This window comes from Eriocheir sinensis, chromosome 1, assembly GCF_024679095.1.
Source record: "Eriocheir sinensis breed Jianghai 21 chromosome 1, ASM2467909v1, whole genome shotgun sequence".
Lineage (NCBI taxonomy): Eukaryota > Metazoa > Arthropoda > Malacostraca > Decapoda > Varunidae > Eriocheir > Eriocheir sinensis.
Genome location: NC_066509.1, coordinates 14,588,427 through 14,605,990, shown reverse-complemented (window position 1 = coordinate 14,605,990; position 17,564 = coordinate 14,588,427). Strand labels below are relative to the sequence as shown.

General features: G+C 41.0%; 1 protein-coding gene across 7 annotated transcripts in view; it reads right to left on the bottom strand.

The window, feature by feature from the left end:
* Positions 1-15,961, bottom strand: part of LOC126995355 (WD repeat and FYVE domain-containing protein 2-like) — a 53,228-nt gene extending 37,267 nt beyond the window's left edge. For 3 of the 7 annotated variants that reach the window (XR_007750218.1, XM_050854859.1, XM_050854851.1), the window contains exons 1-8: positions 15,704-15,958; positions 7,463-7,604; positions 5,132-5,440; positions 3,911-4,047; positions 3,596-3,701; positions 3,188-3,300; positions 1,911-2,030; positions 1,532-1,620 (exon numbers count right to left, since the gene is read on the bottom strand). Coding sequence is in view for 6 of the 7 variants with exons in the window: in XM_050854859.1 (XP_050710816.1) it covers positions 1,532-1,620; positions 1,911-2,030; positions 3,188-3,300; positions 3,596-3,701; positions 3,911-4,047; positions 5,132-5,440; positions 7,463-7,604; positions 15,704-15,864 (1,177 nt within the window). In the remaining variant the exon portion in view is untranslated. Of the gene's footprint in view, positions 1-1,531; positions 1,621-1,910; positions 2,031-3,187; positions 3,301-3,595; positions 3,702-3,910; positions 4,048-5,131; positions 5,441-7,462; positions 7,605-15,703 lie in introns of all 7 variants that reach the window. The other 4 variants (XM_050854836.1, XM_050854880.1, XM_050854868.1 and 1 more) reach the window with 3 other exon arrangements.
* Between the last annotated feature and the right edge of the window lie 1,603 nt (positions 15,962-17,564).

Here is a 17,564-nt window from a genome sequence, read left to right as displayed (position 1 = left end):
AGTTTCATGAAAATCATAAAATATAAGCAAAAAATAAGTTTATGTTCATGTTGTACTAGTTTTGAGAAAAACGTGATTGAAGTTTTGCTAAAGTTCTTCGGCTCGGTGAAGGTACTATATTGTCAATGCCACTTTCATATGAATTTTATGGGATCCGTAATCACATATCAATGAGTGCATACAAGGATCAGGCACCTTGTCCCACCTTATATAAGTATTAATCACTCAAAGGCGGGGTTGTCAGGGCACGCCACACCCCTAATTGTTGCAAGGTTCAATCAGTACTCTCTAAGTGCACAGCTATCGGTTGGAATTCCTTTGTCTGTCTTCGTCTTCTTCTTTATTGTCTTCTTTGGTGCAATTCTTCTCTTTTCTCTCATTTCTAATCCTTTTTCTATATATTCATTTGTTCCAAACATTTTTGTGAGCAGGCTGCACTTTTCATATCCATAATTGTGTTGGATCCAAAACTGTTACATGGGTTACAAACTTCACCCTGAATATTGCTGCATGTTTGGTTATCCAACATTCATTCCATACTTTGGCATGCCAGCTAATGTGCCGCAGTCAACGTGCCACGCCCACACAGTAGCCATTTAAATCCCCTCGCTATTGGCATTTAAATTTATGTCTGACTGAAAAAAATTCTACCATTTGAAAGCCAAAGGATAGGGTGTTGCCATAGACCATAAAACTCAATTTCGTATTTTTTAAAAAATTGTTTTCATATTTTCATGGCGGACTCTCCCCTTAAGAAGGTTGGAAGTGAGGAAGACTGTCAAGCACTGCAACAGGACTTTGACAGGATATGAGAGTAGAGTCATAGATGGGAAATGGAATCAAGCACCAGAAAGTGCAGCGATGTAACTTGGAAAGCGTAAAATGAGAACTTCATGTAACTATACAATAGGAAATGAAAGCATTAAGAAAACATCAGTGGAAAAGGGTCAAGGAGTAACTGTATCAGATAATTTGTTACCAGAAAAACACATAAACAGAATTATAGGTGAGACATACAAGCTCAAGAAACTGATTGTGACAGTGATATGTGATAAGGTTGGAATATGCAGCAACAGTGTGGTCACTGAGTACAAAGTGGAATATAAGGAAATTAGAGAGGATTCAGAGGGCAGCAACAAAATTGGTTCCAGGAGTAAGAGGCTTAACATATGAAGAGATTGAAGTGATTGAATTTACCTATTTTGGAACAGAGGAGGGAAAGAGAAGATCTGACTGTAGTGTGCTGAATGGGATGGAAAAAGTGGACAATGAAGATTTAATAGCATGGGATACAAGAGATTCAAGAGGCCATGGAAGGAAGATGAAAAAGGATCATGTGGAAGAGATATTAAGAAGAACAGCTTTTCACACAGAATAGTGGAGGCCTGGAATGGCCTATAAAAATTCATGAATTCAAGGCCAGGTTAGATAGTAGTAGATACAGAGACGGGACAGTACGAGAATATCTCCTTTCCTGTATGTCACAACTAGGTAAATACACCCACCCACAACCACACCCAGTCTTACATACCAACAGTGAGCAGGATTCCATTTTCTTCGTCCAGGTCCATGTTCACTATGCTATGTTTCACCTCGTGGAACTTGGCCAAGGATTGGCGGCTGCAAAAAGAGAGGTTGAAGTGCTACAATGTTTTAGGCTGGATTATTAACTATAATGATTACAAAATCAAATATGAAGTTATAGCAATTAGAACATATGTTAAATTTTGCTTACTTTTCTCCATTCAATCTATGCAGTTCATGGAAAAAATGAAATATAAAATAGTACAAGTGTAGATAACCAATTAATGTGTATTCACAAAATTTAAGTATGAACACATATATATCTGATGCCCACATATGCCAGATACAGAGAAAATATACTTTGCTGACTTATATAGAGTACTCACTCTTGATCTGAGATAGTTGAATGGCATTTGTCACACACTCTTACATCAAATTCAAAACCCATCACAGGGATGCAGGATCTCTTGCTGCTGCAGTTGTCACAAACAGCCTTACCACATTTTCTGAAATTTTATCGTTTAAGAAAATATTATCATTATTTTGAGAGAAATCTACACTTCAGCTGTCAATAGCCTTAGGAAACTATGACCAACAAGAAAATCCAATACTATACTCTGTTCACATAAGCTGGATACCCTCCTAGCCGAGTAAGTAAGGACGCTGCTGACTGGCTGTTGGGAGGTAGGGCGTCTGGCATCTCCGTCACTCAACATGCCAGTCCAGCTTTAGAAAATATTCACATTTCTTTACTTAGCTCATCTGTTACACATGATATGCAAATTTTGTTGGCACCAATGGATTAAGCAGTAAACAGCAAATCTACAACTACAACACTATTTAAAAAATTCAATGGGTAAAGAAATAAAGTAATAATGGGGAGTAGCTCAGAGAATAACAGTAAATGTTTATGCATCTTTTTACATAGATATTTGCAGTCGTTATGAAAACAATTCTGGAAAAAATTAAATATTGTGCATAAAATTCTTCTGTATTTCATAGTACTTTAAGATTTTAAATAGAGTGCAATACAAGAGGAGACAAGGAGGGATTTGCAAAAAGCTGTCTGAACATTAAATGTTATCTGATTTCTACTCACTATAATTACTTTTATCAGTTTACCCTACTGGGTTCTGAAAACCACGTAAGAGCTGAACAATCAATGAAATTTGCTTATTTTGAGTAACAGATGAGCTAAGTAAAGAAATGTGAATATTTTCGGAAACTACTTGATTGTGCTGGGCGACAGAGATGTCAAATTGCTACCCTGTCCACCAACAGCCAAACAGCAGTGCCTTGAAATATTCGGCAAGGGATCCAGGCACTACTGGGAGGGATCCAGCTTAAGTGTATGGACTACAATTAGTTGGTGCTGATGGCCAACTCAGTAATATTCATTTGCTTGCTAATCAACCTTTACATAAGCTCCTTTTATTACCTAGTCTTGCTACTGTTATGGCTATTGGCCTTTTAACACTTCTTAAGAGTGGCTAATAGGTAGAGGTTGTCTTTTCTTTTGTCTTTATTCATCATGAGATTCCAAATGATAACCATGATAAATGGGGTTTCTACTTTATCAATCTATTGGATGCCCTTTTCATGACCAGAATTCCACAAGAGGATGATCCTTGCAGAAAAATTGTACTAATTTTAGATTACTAACCGACAATGATGCTGCCGCAGACCAATCTGCTTCTGATCCATCATGGCTTTTATATTCCAAAAGAAGGGTCGCTCACAGTACTGGCAAATATCAGACTGGAGCCACTCTGGAGTCTGAAAATGGTATGTCCCAATGCCAATCATGAAGTGTTTGCTTGATGTGCCTCATCCACTTACATTTAAGTATTTAACATCAAATGTCAGTAAATTACAGGAATGTCATCCATTTGTCTTCTTATACTAGCTACACACTTATATATATATATATATATATATATATATATATCTATATATATATATATATATATATATATATATATATATATGTATATATATATATATATATATAAATCTATATATATATATATATATGTGAAACTATATAACTTAAATTTGTTTCTTTTCTTACCTCCTGCCTGTTTGCCTTCATGTCCCAGAAGACAACGATGGCATCTTCCCCTCCTGATATTAACTGGTGACTCTTCTTGCAGTAAACTAAAGAAATTACTTTACTTCTGATGGAAAAGAAAATATTAAATATAAATACCTTTCCACTTTCTCGGTGACACTAATGTAGGAACCCCTCCCTTCCCTATTCTTTTACATCTCTCATTCACTCCTCCCCAAATTACACTCCCTTCCATGTGTTCTCAGGATACACTCCCCCCCACCATCACTTCTTCTCTGACTTATACTGAGTGAAAGAAAAAAACAGAATCCTTACGTGTGTCCTTGAAGTTCAAAGGCTGTTCCTTTGCCTCCCCCAATGTCCCACACAATGACAGACTGGTCAAAGGAACCTGAGAATAGTAGCTGCCTTTCCACATCCCAGGCGAGAGACCGTATGGAGCCATTATGACCCTGTGAACATACAAAGATATGACTTATCATGAAATGAACACTCTACACTAAAGGCAAGACAAGGGACAGTAAAGCTCATCAGTCCATTGATGTAAACACTTATGATTCAAAAGCACATTGTACAGTCTTTCCTGGCTCCAATCAGGGTTTGAAACCAATCATGAAGACATTCATTAATGCAATCATGCAATCACTACAAAAACTTATTCCTGCCCTCTAAAGGATATCTTCCACACCATTTATGTAGAACACCTCACATAATCTTTATCTATTAAGTGTGTTAAAAGCCTTCTCAAGATTCATAAACATGAAAATACAGGTAACTCTCGATTTGTGCGAGTATTGTCCTGGAAGAGGTCACGTAAATCAAAAACAATGTAAATCAAACAAGAGGTAGTTTTCTATCGAAAAATAAATATTCACTTCATTCAGTGGAGAGAGAGAGAGAGAGAGTATCCATATCACCGAGATATCCACTCAAGCACTCAGCCTCACTCGTGTGAGGAAGAAATGAGGGACACCATGAGCGACTGGCTAGTATTGGTACCGGTACCGAGCAGTCTGGTACCGGTACCGAGCTGTCTGGTACCGGTACCAAGCAGTCTGGTAATAACCGTATAGCTGGTACCGGTACCTGCCCACCCCTATTACTGAGTAGCGGGGCAGCGTGGGTACTGTATTGTTGTTCATGTGGCGCACGGGAAGAACTGAGCTCAGCTGTGTGGCCGCGGCGCCGTGTGAGTCCAGTTGCGTGAGACATCTGGTGGCCACTCCATAAAATATCGCGTATAAGTGAAAAAACGTGTAAATTAAACATTTATTTGGATTTTGGACCCCGCGTTATTTAAAAAACACGTAAACCAAACTCGCGTAAATCGAGAGTTACCTGTACCCTAAAAATATCCTCAAGGGAAGGGATACAGAACTAATGTCAACAGGCAACCATAGTATTAGTAAAAGCTCATAATAGTTTTACATAACTACTCCTTACTGAAACAAATAACAAAAAATACTAATTCAGAGGTGACGGGATGACTCATTAACACCAGTACAAACTTCCTTGGAACAACAACTAAGTATTTACCTTGAGAACTGTAATGACCTGTGGCCCAGTCTCTTCCAGCTTGAGCATTGTTATCTGTCCTCCATAGTCTCCTACAAACACATGCCTGCTCTTGGCATCGTACTGGAGGGCCGTGCACCACGCTGAACACTGATGGCCTCCAAGTCGTCGCCCGCTGCTCGTGCAATGATATACAAAGAACTTATCACTGGCAGCTGAGAGAACCCACTTGGCAATGGGACAGTAGATGACGCCTGTAACTCGAATCTTGTGGCTCAAGTACTCTCGAACTTGGGTAATACTGTTGTAATCTGGAGCTGCTGTGAATTCCTGAGATAAAAGAAGATTGTTACACCCCACTCTCATCCCATCCAACTCCAAAACTGCACTGGGTATACAGTGTGTGTCATTGAAAGGCACCTAACCTAGCAAACATTAATGGCAAAATTCAATAACCCACCTGCTCTTGTCATTAAACCAGCCACCAGCCATTACAGTGACATTAAATCCTTGAGCTCTTACCCAACACACACCTTCAGTGCGTTTGTAGCTTGTGTTGTAACTGAATGTGTCAGTTGTTTCTGCACTTTTCTCAAGTCAGTGGCAAACTGCTCTGATCTGAAGCTTCTGCCAGTTATTATAGGAACAAAGTCTGAAACCATGGCACATAGCATTGGATTATACAAGGCTGGGCACCAAACAAAGGAAATTGTGAGGAAACTGATCCCTGGGAGCATTCTATGAGGAAATGGGTGTGGCATTTCAAAGATGGCAGCAGTGTAGCTTTGCTTACAACCAAATCACAACCTGGTGGCCCAAGAAGACTTACCCCACGAGGTTAATTAATGGTTCTTAAAAATGAGCTTAAGTCTTTATACTTTCATTAAGAAGCATCAGAGTCCAGGGGGAAGGCTTAAGATTACTAGGATTCACTCGGTGTTGCTGTGGTTAATATGCCTAGCTATGAATCCGCAGGCCTGGGTTGGGATCTCGGTCCGGGCAGTCAGTGTGCAACTCACCCAGATGTTCATCGTCCCTTTCAGACCGGTCAGTAAATGAGTACCTGGGGATACCTGGGGAAGGTACACTGTGGAAACCCAAATGTCATATGTGCCCTGTGTCCTGGGCTAATGGAGTCTTACCCACCATGTGACCAATGTGACGGAGATGAGCACTGAGGCCATGAGCAGCTATAATGTATGCCCCCAACTTTACCTTTACAATATTTATACCACTACTGTCTTTGAAATGCATAAACAAGTTTCTCAGAGAATCCTTCCAAGGATCAAGTTGCTTGATTGCACCAAAGAACAAGCAGATGATAGTTCACACATAGTACTCTATCCAACCCTAAAACAGCTGACACCAATACAACAATTCCTCTCTTCAGGACCTATGGTCTCGATCAACAGTGGTGGCAGCTCATCTGGAGCTGCAAAAAAAGAAGAGTAAAGAATAGTGGTCTGCAGTTAGCACAGTGCAACTGCGGTGGTCGAGAGCTGCATTTTTTTTTTAAATTTCTGCTTATGGCACCGGTAGGTTTTCTTGGTGGGGCCTGATGGTTGGTCCCAGCCCATCATGGTGCAGGCAATTGTTTATAGCGGTGCCATCTTGCTTGGCTCAAGCTACCCCCTGTAACTCATCTTTGATCGTCTCTTTAGAGAGAATCTAGAGTCCGGGTTGATAAGTGGTCTTCATGACAGCATGTGAGTATCTTAGGCCACTCAGCAGTGATTGAAAAATTACGTATTTCATTTTGAAGTTATCTCAGGACTACTGCATTAAACATGGGTGTTTAGGTATTAGTCTAGAACTGGTTACCTCTAACCCCTATGAGAAGGCAAATCTAACCTTCAGGATATAGGATGCATGTTGATTTTAGGAAGACTTTTGAGAGGATAAGTGCATTCCTACCACATATAATGAGAAATATGGTATTCACTCAAAGGTTACAAAACCACTGAGGGTGTGTGTTTGACATGAGCTGGACAAGATCTCACTTTTAACGTCCAATGGCTGACATAATTCAATGATGCGACAGGAGAGAAAATTAAAACTATGAGTTTTTATTTTCATCATTATAGCCTGCTATTTTGAGTGCCAGACATCAATGACATACACGATAAATGGAAAAAAGAAAATTACTTAGATAATTAGTATGGGCATTCTACTTACTTCATTTAGAAAAGTTTGCGATCATATAATAAAAAAAAAACAATTTATCAGCTTTCTTTACAATACTACAAAATAGATTTCCATCCATAGTGAATATGACTGGCAATACAGTACATCAAATAATACTGCTATATGTATCATAAACACATTAGCTGTGACAATATTTCAGATACTTACAATTACACTTCCATTGTCAAGACCCAAAAACAAGCACCTCAGCTCAGCCAGGAAGTGGAAAGTGGTGGGAATGGAAGGAAGGAAATGGCACACGCTAGGCCAGTACTGTCCAGAATCCCGGCGCTGCCAAATGCGAACAGATCTGCAATAATAAGAAATCTCTGTACTAGCTGTGGATTATCTTCCTTGAGTAATGATCCTTGCCCATGCCATGTTAAGGGGATTACTAACAGAATAAACCATGTTATTAACACTATTGCGCACGTGGATGTGACATACGCGTCACTATAATTGTCTGGTCAAAAAGCACAGCTTCTTATTGATGCGACTATCGCGTCACTCGGACAAAAAAATTCACCAAAAATTCTGTAATTCTCATTGATGTGTGATACTTGGTTTGTAGACAGGCTAGCGCATGTTGGCTCGAGGTAAGCTGATAGACCCTTCTTGCCGGGAAATTTTCCTGGGTTACTGGTGACGCAAACAGAAAATCTTTTCAGTTGACTCTGTCTAGCGGTCGTGGACGGGTTAGTGTGTGTTGGGGGGCAGGGTTACCAAAGATTTTTTTCTTTCAAGCCTAACTCATCAACTATACGTCATATAAGAAATCTGAAACTACCATTGTATAGGTAATGATCTGTTCTTTAAACCTTTCCATCTGTGATGCAGACGTCGGCGTCACAGTATGGAAAGGGTCATGAGGACTTTTTTTTTTCCATATACCTTTCCAGGTATACTCTGCAGACTTATACCTCTATAGCTCCCACACTCCCCTGTCCTGTCCTTCCCCTTGTAAACTGGGACAATGATGGCTTTTGTCCAGTCCATCAATTCCTACTGCCTTTCCATTTTTTAATCTTTTTATTGCTTGATTTACTTCTTCACATGTTATACTTTCTTCTTTATATACTCCTCCTCTACCTCCACTCAAAATTACTGCTGTTACAACCGCTGGACCTCCATCTTCACAATTCATTAAGTTTTTGAAATATCCTCTCCATCTCTCTTTCACAGCTTCCCTGTCTTTCATAAACATCATGACAAGATAAAACTAGAATGGGGAGTGTATACTGTGAGAGATAGATACCATGCAATCATGTGTTAATCATATGCTTTCTAAACTGCCCTCTTTTGGATTCTATCCCTGTGGAGTGGAGTCCAACGGTGGAATTTTCAGTGAAGCTCTTCCCTCTTCGTCGAAGCGTCGCTTAGAGAGTGTGTTTCTGTGAAGAGATATTATCAAACGCTAGTTTCTTTTCCTCCTTCGAAGCAATCTTTCCGTGTAGTGTTGGTACTACTGCAAATCAAACAAACGTCGAAAACCGAAACATTAATGGATTTTAGGTACATTTCTATAATGGAAAATATTGTGTGGCAAGTACTTATGTAAGCAGTGCTTGATATAGTGACATACACTATATGTAGCAGAAAATTTACATTGATGGGTTTTATTGGTTGGTACCCGTGGCGATGTTTGCTTCGCTCTGATATTGTCCCGTTACCTGTGGGCGGAGCTTAGGAGACCTCGTTAGAATAAACTGCTTTTATTTTCTTTATTTTCCTCCTGTTCCATGAGACATCTCTTTCTCCCTTCGTTATTTCTCCCTTGTAAATATATTTTTAACTAGCCTTAGAGCTCCTATCAGTGGGTGGAAAATGGTATCATCTATATTGCTGAGCTTTGCTAAGCTCCACCCACAGGTGACGTCACGAGTTTGGAGATTGGCTGTGGGAAGCCAAGCACGAAGTACCACATAGCACCACATATTCATACAAACTTGTGAAACATTCGCCAGGAGGCCGAAGCCTAGCTGTCAGTCCGTCACTTTTAAATTTGTCCCAGCAATCTTCATGCTTATGGTTTGAAGTGCCAGCCCTACAAATGCTTAAAAAGGAGAACTGTTGGGAATAGTTGAGTCTGAAGGGCGGGGCGTGCTGGTTGAGAGGTGCGTTCCAGTGTTGGCTTAAATTATCATAGGAACCGTGAAGTCTTGAATAAACAGAAAAAAATAATATTTCTTGCATTGTATGACTTTTTATATAAGGCCTAGAAAATTTAAATTGTTCTTATACCCAATTAATAATACAACAACATGGAAAAATGTTGTAATAAAGCATTGAATGTGCGAAGATATTAGCGAAGATCGGGCCTTCACCTCCTCTTCGTCAAGAGAGGAAATTAGTTCATTTCTTTCCCGCTCGCCGCTTCGCGCGCTGCATCAAAGACACTCCTCGTCACTGAGAATACCGTTTGGTCCACGAAGCCTTGTTTCCTCGTGGGAAGGGGGAAGAGATAGATTGAGAATTCCAGCGTAAGGCTCTTCATCTCATCAGCTCTCCTCCTCTTACTGTTTGTCTTCTACCTCTTAAATTCCATCGCGATGTTGCCTCTCTATCTTCTATCGATATTTTCATGCTGACTGCTCTTCTGAACTTGCTAACTGCATGCCTTCCCCCCTCCTGCGGCCTCGCCTCACACGACTTTCTGATCAAGCTCATCCCTATACTGTCCAAACCCCTTATGCAAGAGTTAACCAGCATCTTCACTCTTTCATCCCTCATGCTGGTAAACTCTGGAACGATCTTCCCTCATCTGTATTTCCTCCTGCCTACGACTTGAACTCTTTCAAGAGGAGGGTATCAGGACACCTCTCCTCCTGAAACTGATTTCTCTTTTTGGCCACTCTACTCTATTTAGGAGCAGTAAGTAGCAGGCTTTTTTTTCATATTGTTTTATTTTTTTTATGCTCTTGCAGTCTCCTCTTCTGTAAAAAAAAAAAAAAAAAAAAAAAAAAAAAAAAAAAAAGTCAAAGATACTGCCATCTTGAGGCCAACTGCACTGCCAAGAACAATGAAGAAGCCCCAAAATGTTACAAGTGCACTGGTGATCATAAATCAAGAGACTGCTCCATGGCTGAAAGGAAATGCATAAATTGTGTGAGGTACAAGAAGCCTGAAATCAACCACTCAGCGAATGACCAGTGTTGTGTAGTTCTTCAAATTGAAATTGAGAGAATTCGTAACATAACCGATCATGTCCATTAATTGGTGTCTGAGACTCGAAGATAAATTGTGTGTGATAAATGTTCAGTGAGTTGCAAATAATCATTGGACATTAAATTGTGATAATATAAAGGAAATATCAGATAAATGGAAAATGAAACAATGGATATTTGTGATACTATAAAAAGGAAAGATATTGTGATTAGAACGAACCAAAATATAGCCAAGTGACAATAATGATGCCAAGTTTATTAAAAGGACATCAGTAGGTTATCCATGAAAGCAATTAAGACTCACTCACTCACTACAACGTTGTGAATAAGTGCATATCGAGGATTATTATTGAGGCTAACATCATTATTGCTGACGGCTCTGTGGAGCGCTGCGCTGACAGTGGAGTGGGGCCAGAAACCTCATCAACGGTAACGGTAATGGTAACACTAAGCTCGGCTTAATCAAACAGTTCACCAAAGCTCTGGACAAGGATGGTGGCTGCTTCACTTACTTGTGCCACGCTTTTCCAGGATTGACCATGGAGAAGTTGAAAGCTGGCATCTTTGACTGTCCTCAACTCCTTCAGCTCATCAGAGATCCAGAGTTTGAATACTCAATGACGAAGTGGAACTGGAAGTGTGGAAGCCTTTTGTTCTTGTCGTGAAGAACTTTATTGGCAACAAGAAGGCCAGGAACTACACAGAACTTGTCACCAATAAGCTGACTGTTTTCAGAAACCTTGGATGCAACATGAGCATCAAAATGAATACTTATTCTCACATATGGATCGGTTTCCTGAGAATCTGGGATCAAAGAGCAACGAGCAGGGGGAGAGATTCCATCAGGACATGAAAGAGATGGAGACCAGGTATCAGGGACGGTGGGATGCAGTCATGATGGCTGATTACTGTTGGACTCTGAAGAGAGACATCCCTACCGCTGAGCATTCTAGGAGTTTGAAGAAGCGGAAGATCATGCCCTGAATTTTGAACAATGATGACCTAATATCCAATTTACATGTATGTACTTACTTTTATCAATGTCTACTATTCAATGTATACTTATTAATTTTTATAACATTTAATTCATGAATTGTGTTAGAAAATGATTTCATTTATCTTAAAAACCTATTTCGGATGAGAAATATTAACTAAAATCAACCGAAAATGTCACAAAAATGTAATTAATTTAGTTATAAGATCGGATTTTTAAAAAATCGACTTAGCACAAAAAACCTGACCTGATTGAGAGAAACGGGTGTCATTTTCGAATTCAGCGGTGCAATTTTGTCCTAAATCAGTTGAAAAAACTTAGACAACTTACAAAATTTATTTTTTTGTAACCCAGTGTAATCTAACATACAAGCGTATCAGTAAGTTTTCTCCTACCGGCCCCAATACTTCCTTCTGTTTACTCGTAGTGAGTTTTGATGAAATCTGCGACACTACATAGTAGGCTGTACATGCTCCTACATTAAAGAAGTGTGAGGGATCAAGGTGGGTGTTGAACATTTCTTCTCAGCTTATATGGAATAAAGACAAGGAAATGCTGGTGTTTTCTATTAAAACCTGTACATACATCCTTAGTGTATGTACTGCAGCAGTTGAATAACTAAAAACATATGATATGTGGAAGAAATAAGGCAGACGAGCTCATTTACGCTGATGATCTGGGAGCGAGAAATGCAATGTTTTGGGTGGAATTGCTGGCTCTGCCCACCGGCTAAGCTCCGGCACCCCCTACCCCACTCGCTTCACCTCACAGTAAAGAGCAACCCGCTGAGAGCCATTCCATGTATTATTCCTCCAAGGGTTGACCTGCCATCTGGTGGCCCTCTTGGAACCTCTGCCAGATCCAATCCGGCGGATTATGGAGTCCAGCGAGGCTTAAGTGGCATTTTTCTGTTCCAAACTAGTAACATATCAGAGTTGTAATGGTCACTATTATGTTTACACCAAAACATCTGAGTGCTGTACATTATTCAGGTCATTATAATGAAAACGTAGCTTTAAGAGCATTCAACGATATATCCTACAACACTCCATCCAGGGATTCATAGGAATGCATCAGTGTGGACTCGTGGGTAAATATTTCCTTCATGCAAGAAAAGAGGAGGCAAACAAGTAATGAGATTTGTCATGGCCAAAATTGTGTTCTATCACTGTTACTTGGGTGGCAAATTTCACTGTAAAGTATCCTGTATACTTGACTTTCATGTATTTCAACCATACTTTTGAATGCAACAATTGGTTTGGTGGTTGTGGTGGTGGTGAGGAAACTTGTTGTGGCATGGAGCTTGAACTTGAACTTGAAAGTATTGGCTATTATTTGCATTTTCCCTTCCATAAGCTGCCATTTAGTGGTTCTTCTCCATGTGCCGTTTCCCCTTTGACATGACGCCAAGTTTATTGAAATGACACCAGTAACCTTCATGTAAGCAATCAAGACTCACTCATTCACTACTACATTACAAACTTGAGTGCATTGAGGATTCCATTTTGAGGCTAATATCATTATATTTTTGATGACCCTACTGAGCGCTACGTTGGCAGCAGAGCGGGGCCTGAAACCTCATCAATGTTAAACGGTAATGCCTTAGCAAGAACTCATGAAGGAAGATTCATGGTGTAAACAAGGCAGTATTCCCGGTATTATTCTAGTGTTTGCCCATACTCACCCCTCGCAACCAAAATTGGCTAGGGGGCCATTGAGACTTCGGGGAATGTGGTGGTAAACATGAAATGCGTCGCAAATGCATAGTCTTTGAGTTATGGGGGGTTAAAAAATACCCTAGATGTAGGGAAATTCCTTACAATTACTTAGATATAGGGAAATTTCATACATTTCGTTTTTTTTTACAACGTACGGAAACCACGAAATTTCACTCACTCTCCATACCAAAGGGGGGTTCGAGGGGGGCGAAGCCCCCTGTTACAACAATAAGATCATAATGAAGCATCTAAATGGTAAGTAATTTACGTCATAGGAATCTTGCAACCGTCATATACGACTATGTATTTACTTACTTGTAGCATGTACGAATGCGTGAAGCAGGTTCGAACGCAGGTTACTTGTGTTCAATGTCCCTCAGTTAGCTGTTCGGTTGGGGTACTTTAAGAGGGGGGGGTCCAGGGGAGGTGCAGCCCCCACTTGGTTAGCAGGGGGGTCGAGGGGGGCAAAGCCCCCCCGTTAGCAGGTCATAAAGTTCGGTTGGAGTAGTTTAAATATGCTCCCCCACCCAAATACCCCGAGTTAACGCGGGTCCCCCAAGATCGTTGGGGAAGGGGATTAATTCGGCTTCTTTACTTCTAAGTACTTTTTTTTTTAACTATGATATATGGAGGCGTATTATCGTATTCTGGAGGTGCGGAGTCAATACCCACAACCACCTTGTATACTGGGAATACGAACCCGTGAAGCAGATTCAAAATGCGGTCAGTAAGGATTCACGTGTTCGAACAGCTTGGGCAGGAGGTTCGAGAGCCTGCACTTCCTGTAGAACCTGCAGTACTGTTTAAGGCGTGGTGTTGGACGGATCACGTGGTGTTTGGTACCACGGATTCTACTTGGAGGACAGAAACCTTGCGATGAGGTGACAACCTACTAGAGAAGGCATGAGTGTGGTATAGGCGGTTTATGTGAGCACAGATGGCCTCCAGATGGTGAGGTGAGCATCGTTTGGTGGGTTCAATACGCTTCTCTCCCAAAACAAGCTTGAGGATCCAGTGGGTGCGTGGTTTCCGTATGGGAAACACCAAATTCGTCGCAAACACTTATTTTAGTGGTGGTGAGAGGAAAAATCCCTATATTTATGGAATTTCCCTAGATCTAGGGAGTCTTTATCCCCCCCCCCCCACTAAAAAAATACGCGATTGCGACGGATTTTGTGTCCCCCACCTGAAACCCTGCATTCCCACCAGGTCCCCAGGCTTGTATGGGGTGGAGGGGGGAGTATGGGCAAGCACTAGAATTTTACCGTATTCCCTCAAGCAGCAGTTCATCTGAACAGGAGGCAGGAAAGCTGCTGTGGGCTGGGGAGAGGTTGCCAGATGCATGAGAATACATAGGTATGTGTATAATTGATCATATTCATTGAAAATAATATACCTAGGTAACAAAATGATTCCTGCCACCCGCACTAGGACTGGCTTGCCACGCCCACTTATTAGGCATTTAAACTCAGGCTTGGCAGGACACTTAAATTTGCTGAAAAAAATAAAGCCGTCATTTGATAACTTATCCATAGACAGTCATGCCAGTGTTTAGCTTATTTTTTTTGTATTATTCAACGATATTTTTAAAATAGGGTGCTGGATCCTCCTCTTAATGTGATGAGCCACTAGGCAATGGCACACACAGTTACCCACTAACTGCAGCACCAGGCATTCTTCTGAGGTTTTGAAGAAAATCAATTGTTACAACTTGCAAATGAGTGAATTGGAAAATTATAGATTTTCAATTAGGGGGGAAACTATCCCTCCTTGCCCCCTCCCTCTGGATGACCATGGCTATGCTACTTACTAGACATGAAAATTGACAAAGACTTCTTGTGTCAAAGCAAGAAATTTATGTAAAAGGTGCTTATGTTTGCTCCTGAGCACTGTTAGGGAGTAATGTGGAAGGAGCAGTCCAAGGCTGTCATTACTACCTCCTGTGACAAAGCTGAGGAAAGGCTGATACTTAACAGTACTGCCTGTCTGCCACTTTCTTCTCCATCCCTAATTATTACCCACACACAACCTCAACCCTCTCTGCCTAAATATTTCAGCAAGATAGAGGTGGGTGTTACGAATAAATGGATGTCAATGAATCTTGAGGTTCCTGCAGAACACATAATTATCATCACTGGCAGAGATAAAAGAAGGCAAGAAAACAAGCAAGAAAGCAAAAGAGAGAAAGCAAGTGTCAAATAAATGGATATGGATGAAGCTTGAGGTTCCTGCAGTACATAAGTACACACTTATCATCGCTGGCGGGGATGACACGAGGCAGGAAAGCAAGAGACAAGGCAAGTGTCAAGTGATGGCTGTGGGTGACGACTGGCAGGGTTACTTATCGTCGCTGACGGAGTAAAAGATAGCAAGAAGCAAGAAAACAAGCAAGAAAGCAAGCGTCAAATAAATGGATAGAGATGAAGCCTGAGGTCCCTGCAGTACATACACACTTATCATGAAATGAGGCAGGGAAGCAGGAGACAAGGCAAGCGTCAGGCAATGGCTGTGGGTGACGACGGGCAGGACTCACTTATCATCGCTGACGGAAATGACCCCCTCGCCGCCATTGATCAGGGAGGCAGCGTTTATATCGTCCGGACTGCCCTCCACCTTGGACACCAGCACTGGCTTGTCAGCGGCGGCCGTCCTGGCAGGCTGGGCACCGCGGAGAGGCTTGATCTCGGCCGCCATTCCTCCTGGTCATGTGATGGGAGGCAACAACACTGGCGGCGCCCACTGACTCTTCTTTCTCTTGATCTTGATGTCACAGGTGACTGATCTAATCTCATGTGTTTTCAGGGGCTAGCCTTTGCAACGGCCCACCTGACGTTTCTCTTTTCACCTTCACTTGTTGCTGATCGTCATCTGTCTCCATATGTCACACGAAATAACACTTTGTCGCATTATTTGACCGTGTCATCCTATATATATATATATATATATATATATATATATATATATATATATATATATATATATATATATATATATATATATATATATATATATATATATATATATATATAGCATGTATGATATGTGTTTTGTTTCAAAATACTATTTCATTGCATTGGGAAGGAGCAAATGCTGCAATTTACTAAAATAGAAGACGAAGTCTACACCTAAGTTTTGTACCATTTTTTCTCGTTCAAAACGTATCATCGATCATATAAAAATTGGATTTGTCCAAATTCGTAAAACCATTGATATGTTACATCTCTAATTCTGAATGAGAAGTTTCTCTTAATTTAAGAAGCCCAGCATTCTGTTCACTTCGTTTGCAGCGTCAATGCAATGCTGTGAGAATTTGAGGTTTGACGCGTAATCGAATCGCTTATTTTTTGTTCCAACTTGAAGAACGTGACACTTACAAAGAGCATCTATCATCTATCAGACCAAGCTGAAATTTTCTGCAAATTTTCTTGGAGGCTTTGTCTGTCTTATGCCTGCCATACACACGCATGCCCAGCCCGTCCGCCCGAGGAAAACGGGCGGGGCTAGAGGTGACCTGTGTGTGTATGGGGAGGGTTTTTCATCCAACCACAGGCCTGTCGCAGCGCGGCGGCCAGATGGGAAACAATCGGCGCTTGAAAATTCCGTCCGGTATAATTTCCTGCCTGCGTGTGTGTAGCAGGCTTGGGTTCAGGTACGTACATTTTTTATGTTCGAGTCCGAGTGCGATTACAGAGCGATATCACGAGTCCAAGTACAAGTAGCTACAAGTACTCAATTTTACAGTTGAGCTCGAGTCCAAGTGTGAGTACTTTTGTACTGTACGCGAATCCAAGAAGCTACAAGTATTTTTTATAGATTTAACCATAAGATTTTTTCTGCTTCTTTTGCTTATGACAAATGGCAAACTCAGTGCATTTCATTTGGGCGCACTGAGACGTCATACGGGCGAAAAATATATTTCAATTGGGCGCCATAGTGAACTTCTTGGGCGCCAAGTGAAATAAAGTAAAAGTAAAATACTCATAAAAAAATCTCTGTTTACACATCCAGTATGGGGTGAAGTCGGCAGCTAACTGCTGGAATATAGTGTTCTGCTATTTTTTTATATTCGAACTTGTGGAGCTGTTCGAGTAAAAGGTCCATCCTTTGTCTTTGTGTCCGTTTAATAGGTACAGAAGCATTGATTCCCCTGATTTTGATGTATGCGACGGTTTGTAATTTTTGCAGAACATCGAGAAAGATAAATAGTGAGAGATGCTGAGGGTAGAACTGCTGGTTGAAATGAGAGTGAAGAACCTCCGGTCCATTGTTCTTTTTCTCCCAAATGAATTAGAGCCGGCAAACTGCCAGCCCTTATTTGCCCTGAGCCGCCTCACATGACCTCAGTGTCATCTCAGCTCAGGGTCCGGGCCACCTGGCCTCCCCAAGGCCCAAGC